This window comes from Microtus ochrogaster, chromosome 21, assembly GCF_000317375.1.
Source record: "Microtus ochrogaster isolate Prairie Vole_2 chromosome 21, MicOch1.0, whole genome shotgun sequence".
NCBI classification, from domain to species: domain Eukaryota; kingdom Metazoa; phylum Chordata; class Mammalia; order Rodentia; family Cricetidae; genus Microtus; species Microtus ochrogaster.
In genome coordinates, this window is record NC_022022.1 from 39,842,786 (window position 1) to 39,850,802 (window position 8,017).

At 45.1% G+C, this 8,017-nt stretch overlaps 1 protein-coding gene across 2 annotated transcripts in view; it reads left to right on the forward strand.

Moving 5' to 3' along the window:
• Ssx2ip (SSX family member 2 interacting protein) overlaps window positions 1–8,017 on the forward strand; it is a 34,583-nt gene that overhangs the window by 9,645 nt on the left and 16,921 nt on the right. For both annotated transcript variants that reach the window (XM_013350042.2, XM_013350043.2), the window contains exons 2-5: window positions 4,503–4,631; window positions 5,120–5,289; window positions 5,987–6,199; window positions 7,665–7,775. In XM_013350042.2, coding sequence (XP_013205496.1) covers window positions 4,589–4,631; window positions 5,120–5,289; window positions 5,987–6,199; window positions 7,665–7,775 — 537 coding nt within the window. In that variant the 5' untranslated portion in view covers window positions 4,503–4,588. The remainder of the gene's footprint in view (window positions 1–4,502; window positions 4,632–5,119; window positions 5,290–5,986; window positions 6,200–7,664; window positions 7,776–8,017) is intronic.

Here is an 8,017-nt window from a genome sequence, read left to right on the forward strand (position 1 = left end):
ACAGGAGAGAGAGAGAGAGAGAGAGAGAGAGAGAGAGAGAACAGGATAGGATAGGATAGGATAGGATAGGATAGGATAGGATAGGATAGGATAGGATAGGATAGGAAAGGAAAGGAAACAACTCACAGGCTAAACTTGTAGGTGCTGAAGAACTAAGTCCAGGCACAAAGGCCTTCAGTCTTACGGAGCAGGTGAGTGCTCTTGGTCTGTGAGTCTCTGTGAGTGAGAAAAGCCATGCAGCTCTTTTCTCTCACCTGCAGATACTGTAACAAACGAGCAAGCCTTCTTGGAAAGGAGCTGGTCTATTCTTGTGTCTCCCCAGCCCTGCGATTACAGGGGATTAGATCACTGCTACTTTCCATGTGGACAGCCGATTCCAGTGGATTAGATCTGCCCAGCGTCTACGTGGACATGAGTTTCCAGGGCTTCTGAATCTCTGTTCCCCTGTCCTTGAGAGCAGTGGATTAGATCTGCCCAGCGTCTATGTGGAAATGAGTTTCCAGGGCTTCTGAATCTCTGTCCCCCTGTCCTTGAGAGCAATGGTGCATTTCTGCCTGTCTAAGAATCCTGTCACACCAGACAGAGCTGTGTCTAGGCCGTGATTGTGATGAACAGTTGTAGAGCGGAGTACACATCCACAAAGGACTGTCTAGTGGTGGAGACCCACTCTGAATGGACAGCCACATCCCATAGGCTGGCGTTATGCAGACACTGAAGGAGAAGGCCTGCTCATGTGGATACTAACATTCCCACAGTACCCACTTGTCTCTCTCTCTCTGCTCTTCCCCCACCTCCAGTGATGTAGCTGCACTACATGGCCACATCTTCCCTCCCTCTCTCTCTAGTAGGCTGAAATCTCTGAGACTGTGAGCCCAAATAGCCCTCTGTCTGTCTCCGATCGTTGGTCATGGCGATGAGGAAAAGGAACACAACGAACTCACACTGTTCACTCCATGTACCAAGCAGTGTGGTAAATACTTCATGCATTGCCTCATTTAAGGAGTCACACTAAAGTACATGTCACCATTATGAGACATGATCAGTGAAAAACATACCCAAATGTAGTAGGAAGGCTGCTTGTTCGTTTTCTGGCTGCCCAGGCTCCTGAAATAACCACACAGAAACTGTATTAATTAAATCACTGCTTGGCCAATTACCAAAGCATTATTGCTAGCTAGCTCTTACATCTAGAATTAACCCATCTCAATTATTTTATATTTTACCACAAGACTCGTGGCCTACCAGCAAGGTTTCAGCATGTCTGTCTCTGGTGGCAGCTCGATGGCTTCTCTCTAACTCTTCCTCCTTTCTCCCAGCATTCCGTTTAGTTTTCCCTGCTTACCTCTATTTCTGTGCAGGCCCAAGACAGTTTATTAACCAATGGTATTCACAGCATACAGAAGGGAATCCCACATCACCCAAAAAAAGCTGTCACCGATATGTGGGTTTGTTTACTCTTGTGTTTTGCTTAGAGCTGTGTCCCTGAGTCCTAAAGTCAGGTTAATGTGTTTTTCTTACTTGATACAGACTCATCCTTATTACCCTTCTCTTCATGGCACTGGAGACATCCACTGAGGGATAAAATGATCCCGAATACCTTCTTTATCATATCACACAAGTAGAACAAAGTACCAGTGCCAGACTGCACGGCCTGCACGGCCTGCCACATGTCGCCTGCTGTAACAGAAGATGCCCTGACTTCTTTATGCACATTTCTGTCCATCTTGAGACCTACAGGCTCTTTCTCTAGAACACATCTCCGCCGCTTCCAGGTGTTTGTTTCTGTGGCTGGACCTGTGCTGTTGCAGTAACCTTGTTACCGTCCCCAGCCTTTTCTGCTGATTCCTGTAGTTTGCCCAGAGTACTAACAGTGATGCTACTTGCACCATAAAGGAGCCCATGTTACTTTCCTGCTTTGGGCCCCTCTGCAGCTTCTCACGCAGTCAGAAATCCAGCTTGCTGCCCTCCAGCCTTGTTCACTGTGCACCAGGCACACCGGCCTTCTGAGTTTTTCTTGCCAAGTTCAATTTTGTTTCAGGTCTTTGTACTTTCTATTTCCCTTGTCTTGGGACTGACTCCATAGTATTTAAGTCTCTGTTCAAATGTCACTCTCTTGTGTGAGCTGTGACAGGTAAACAGCATAAAGGGAGTGAAGATTTTATTTGGGTTCAGAGTTTCAGAGCTTTCCATCTGTGGCTGACTGGTGCTGGCCCCACTGTGGCAGGCCTGAGGTGTGGCTGAGCATGCGTGAGAAGCACACAGTAGAAAACACGAGCTTTCCTTGTCACTGATCGAAGAGGGCAGAGCACTTCTCACCCCAGAAACCGATTCCTCTAGGTTCCACCCCTGACGTGTCCAGTAGCTGGGGACCTAACCTTTAGCTAAAGAGCCCCTAAGGGACATCCATTTGCAAACTGGAACTGGCCCATCACTGTGTAACTTTCCCTGACTGATCTAGATTTTCCCTACCCAACACTTTGATGTTGCCGAGCTTGTTTTCTTTGTAGCTCTAATCACTCTGAGTTCTACTTGCTTCTGTAGTGTGTCCTGCTCACCTTTCTCAGAAGGTGAACTCTAGAGAACTCAGCCTCCCTTGTGCCTAGAAATTGTGCTTGCTGTGTAGTGGGAGCTCAGGTCACTTAGGGTGAGGGGAGGCTTTGATCTAGCCCTCACTAAATCGTTAAATATTCAGAGAAGAATTAGTGGTCATGGCCCTATAGCCCATGCTATACTATGATATGCTATGATATACGTGATACACTACGATAAACTTAATTTGACTTGTCAGATGGTGAGTTATAGCTTATAGCAAAGAGTATAGAACCTACACATACAACTTAATGAATTACGTATGTTCCCATGTAATTGAGCCTCAGATAAGGCTGCATTATACCCCCCTCACTCCCTCTTCCCATGGAATAAACTGCATAATGTTTTATAATTAGCCTCTAACATTTAAAAATTGGAAGATTTCCTATAAAAGTGCAGAACATCTTTAAAAATTGAAAGAGCCTCCAGCCCAGGGGCAGCCTCTTGACTGCAGTTTGCTGTGCTGAGAAGCAGCTGCCCACAGTGTCCTCCCATTTGCCCACACCCTCACCTCCTGCCTTCGCCTGACCTGGAAGTCTGTTGCCAGTTGCCAGTTATAATTTCATTTGAATTGCTTTTCTTGTGGTTGAAATGCGTCTCGTCTGTTGAAAGGTGGAAGCAAGAATAGTAAGCGAAAGTCCCATCTTAATTTAGTCCACTGCCCATTGTATTTCTAGCCTGATATTCCTTAGCCATTTTTAATTCTGCAGCTTTGTTTAAATCTGTACAATGTTCTATTGGATGACCAGTTTTCTGTGGACATGTTTTTGCTTTGATTTTCCATATTATGAACAACACCTTGTAGATAAATCTCTGTGCACATCATCTTCTGAGGATAAACTTGTGAGCAGTGTTTCCAAATCCATGTTGCCAGCTTTGCCCCTTGAGTGTGAGATGGTGTTGCCTAAAATGCCACACATAGAATGTTTCTTCCCTACACTGTGCCAGACTGGGGCTCAGAGTATAAAAGATGTGCTGATGTAATCGGGAGAAACAAAACAAGATTTCACCTTCTCATATATATAAACAAACAAGAATTGTTCTTGGGGCCAGATTGTGGCACATGCCTTTAATCCCAGCACTCAGGAGGCAGAGGCCTGCAGATCTCTTGAGTTCAAGGCCAGCCTGGTCTACAAAGTGAGTTCCAGGACAGCCAAAACTACACAGTGAAGCCCTGTCTTAAAAGAAAATTGAAAGAACCTCCAGCCCAGGGGCAGCCTCTTGACTGCAGTTTGCTGTGCTGAGAAGCAGCTGCCCACAGTGTCCCACGTGTCCTCCCATTTCTTGGATATGATGCAGAAATATTTCCTATTAGAGTCCTATACCCTTAGAGTCAGATCGGGTACCATGTGTCTTGGGAAATCTCTAATTTTGATACAAATACATATTATTTGTATTGCACTCATGCAGGTACATACACACACACCCCACACACACAGCCTGTGTGTCTCTGTGTTCTAGTTTGCATTTTTGTTGATGTAATTAAACATCCTGATGAAAATCATCTTTGGGAAAAGTGGGTCTATTTGGTTTATAATTCCAGGTTATGGTCTATCATGTGGCAGGTCAGAGGTGGGAGCCTAGACAGCTGGTCACAGAGGGGCACATAATGGACTACAGAGCTGGCTCCGTGGTTAAGAGCCCTTGCTGCCATTGACAGGGGCATGGATTCAGTTCCCAGCACCCACATGGTGGCTCACAACCATTTCTAACTCCAGTTTCAGAGGACCTGATGCCCTCTTCTGACTTCTGTGAACACCAGACATGCATATGGGGCACATACAAATTCAGGGAAAACATTTATCTGCATAAAAAAATGAAATGAAATGAAACTCAAAGAACGTACAAGCTATTTTTTGCTCTCATTGGGTCTCGCCTTTTAAATTTGACGCTTCTGTCCCTTGCTTCTTAAGGAGATGCTCACGTAGAGCGCCAGAAGCCCTTGTACATGTTTCAGCACTGAACCACCTCCTCAGGTATCCTGGCTCTGGAAATTGCTATGGGAGATTGGATGACTGTTACAGATCCCAGTCTGTGTGCAGGTAACTGAGTCCGAACAGCAGACGCCATCACAGAGGGATTAATGAGAAAACCACAGACATGGCAGATGTGATGTCAGCTATCAGTGGTTAGCACGCACCCAGTGTTCATTTCCAGTAAAGTTATAAAAAGCCAAGAGGGCAATAGATTATTTATTACTATTTTTGAGAGAAATTTTACACATTTGAAATACATGTTTTGGCTCCTTCAGTCTAACTCTTTGAGTCACGTACACTGAATGGCATGGACAAGTATGTTTTTCCTATTTTTAAAATCAATAGTGGAAGTTAAGCTGTGAATCCATTTTAACGTATCTATCAGGAAAGAACATTAATGTAATGTGTCATTTTCTCTTCTTTGTAAAAAGTAAAAATGTATATATATATGTCACACAAAAGTATTTTGCTCTAATTTTATGTGTAATTCAGAATATTTGGTAATAGAGATTATGGTAGTTTTTTAATTGCTTGAGTGCTTTTTTTATTTTCAGAAAGCAAAAATCTCTCTCAATATACCTCAGAAACGAAGATGTCTCCATCAAGTTTATACTCCCAGCAAGTGCTATGCTCTTCAATACCTTTATCAAAGAATGTGCACGGTGTTGTCAGTGCCTTCTGCACAGAAGAGAACATTGAACAAAGCATTTCATATCTTGACCAGGTAATGTGGTTGGTTTTTTTTTTTTGTAAGAAGAGTATAAGTCATGTTATATACCAGAAAATATCAAAGCTACAAGAAAAGCATGTGCCAACCTGAGTGTGTCATTATGTAGTGGCCAAGACTAAACGTTAGGTCTGCAGAGACTGTGGGAGCATCTGCGTTGACACAGGTTTGAGTGCTGTGCTTGCCCAGCTGGATGCCTTCTGTCCCAGGATCCTATGCGGGCTGTCCAGCCCTCGTTTCATTGATAACAAAGCTGGAGAACTTATGCCAGGTCATGGGTGATTGGTCAGCAGAGAATTTAAAGTTGTTTAAGTTTTTGTTCTCTGAATATTTAATATTAATGATCTAGGAATTTTTTTTAACTTTTTTTCTTTTCACTAAGTTATACATTAATTCACTGAAAAAAATTAACGTACATACTGAAAGATCCAGTCGACAAATTGCTAACTGTATATTATATGCTGCCTGATGTTATCAAGTCTGCATACATTCTGGGATGGCCCCACAGTGCACGGAGTGAGGTTGGCTTTGTGTCAGGGTGACTTTGGTCAACTCTGCAGTGTTGAGGATCAACATTGTTACCAGCTTATCACAAGGGGTACAGTAGCTCATTCCTGCCAAACTGAAACATCCTGCCTATGAGGACGTTTTCCCAGAGATATCCAGCTGCTAAGAGTACATTTTCTCCTCTCAGGAACTGACTACCTTCGGTTTTCCTTCCTTATATGAAGAATCCAAAAGTAAAGAGACAAAGAGAGAGTTAAATATAGTTGCTGTTTTAAATTGTATGAATGAGTTACTTGTGCTTCAGCGGAAGAACCTTCTGGCCCAGGAGAGTGTGGAAACCCAGAACCTGAAGCTGGGCAGTGACATGGACCACCTGCAGAGCTGCTACAGCAAACTTAAGGTACACCTTATTGTCCTCCTGCGGCAGTGCTCACCCCGGGCACAGTGCACGGGTGGAGCTGCGTTTAAGGCCTGATGCTCCTTTAGGAATGCTTTCAAGTAATTTGCACACGTTGATGGTTCTGCTTCTTGCTGTCTGTGTAAAGGCCTTGGTTTTGTTGTTTAGTGACTTGTTGAAGCTGTAGCAAGTTAGGAAACTAAGTTAGGAACTTAAGAGTTCTGAGGAAAATCAGGGTACTCTCCTCTTCCAGTCTTGCTTGATAAAGTAGGTGCTTCATAACATGCTGACCCCACGGAAAACATTCCCAAGGTATGTGAACCAAAGAGCAGAGCACAGGAGGGGAGCGAGGCAGACAGCTGCTGACAGCAAGAAGTCCCCTGCTGCAGGGGAGACTGCAGTTCCCTGGGCTCCTCCCTTGCCACCCTTCTGTGTAGAAAGGCAAAGGTACTTGAACAGGCCGTTGGACTGCCTCCTTCACATATACATGTTGTTGCCAGTTTTGGTTTGGTTTCTTTTCTTTATAAAAAGCTTTTCTATGTTTTTCTATAAGAAATACATTCTCCCCTGAGAAAAGTGAACAAGTGTTTAAATCATGGTATAGGAAAGACTTACATTAGAGTTACATTATGTTTTCCCCCAGTATTCTATATAAAGCCCTGCTTGTGAGAACAGAGCCTTTGTGTGCATGTGTATGCCCTTGGCAATTGGCTTCCTTGGGGTTTTCCATCTACTGGTCCTTGGCCCTCTTCCTTCCCACCCCTTCTAAGACAGATAAGAAAGCCGGAGAACCTTGACTCTCTGGATGCTGCAGGAGAGCACAGTCTCTATAATATTTGCAGGGTAGCAGTGTGTGCCGCCCTGCTCGTGAGCACCAGACACATTTGGGGATGCTCTAACCAAGTGTCACAGATCCTCGTGCCACATGCACCTTTCAGCCCATTGCTGCCCGATGTACCTTGTCTGTCTTCAGACCTGGTGCAAACGCTGTCTCTGCAATAGTGCTTTAGCTCCTTGTACATCCTGTTTGCCTGAAGGACAGGGAGAGCACCCCACTGTGTGTCTTGGCTAGTGGGAGACCCTACAGGCTGGAGAAGGAACTTAGTGGTTTCTAGGGCTGTGAGCTGTGCATGCTCCAATGACTGAGCCCTCTTAGGGCGTGGATGCTAATCGGGCTGATCCAGATCTGTGACCCTGGAGGACAGTGCTCTTCTGTTTGTGTGCCGTTTGCTGAGTGCCATTGTGCTGCACAGTGATGCACGCTGAGTTGCAGTGACTGAGGCCGTTCCTGTGAGGAGTGGACTAGAGCAACTAAGGCATGTGATTTTGTACATCAGACTTGATAGTAAACATTCCGTGTGCCACTGGAGTTGGGCTCCAGCTCCAGGTTAGTATGAGTTCCGTCACTGCACTTCTGTGGACTCTGACTCCTGTTGGCTTCACTCAGATGGCTCATTTCATGTTCCAGGAACAGCTGGAAACCTCGAGGCGAGAGATGATTGGGCTTCAGGAGAGAGACAGACAGTTACAGTGCAAAAACAGGAATCTGCATCAGCTCCTGAAGAATGAGAAGGATGAGGTGAGTCTCTGTGGCCATGCCTGAGCCGAACTGCTGATTGTGACGTAATGGCCACTCGGCTTTAAAAAAGATCTGGTGTCACACCACCCTGGTGTGACACTCCTGTGCCTGTCTGTGTCACACCAGCATGGTGGACAGTCCTGTGCCTGTCTGTGTCACACCAGCATGGTGGACACTCCTGTCCTTGTCTGTGTCACACCAGCATGGTGGACACTCCTATCCTTGTCTGTGTCACACCAGCA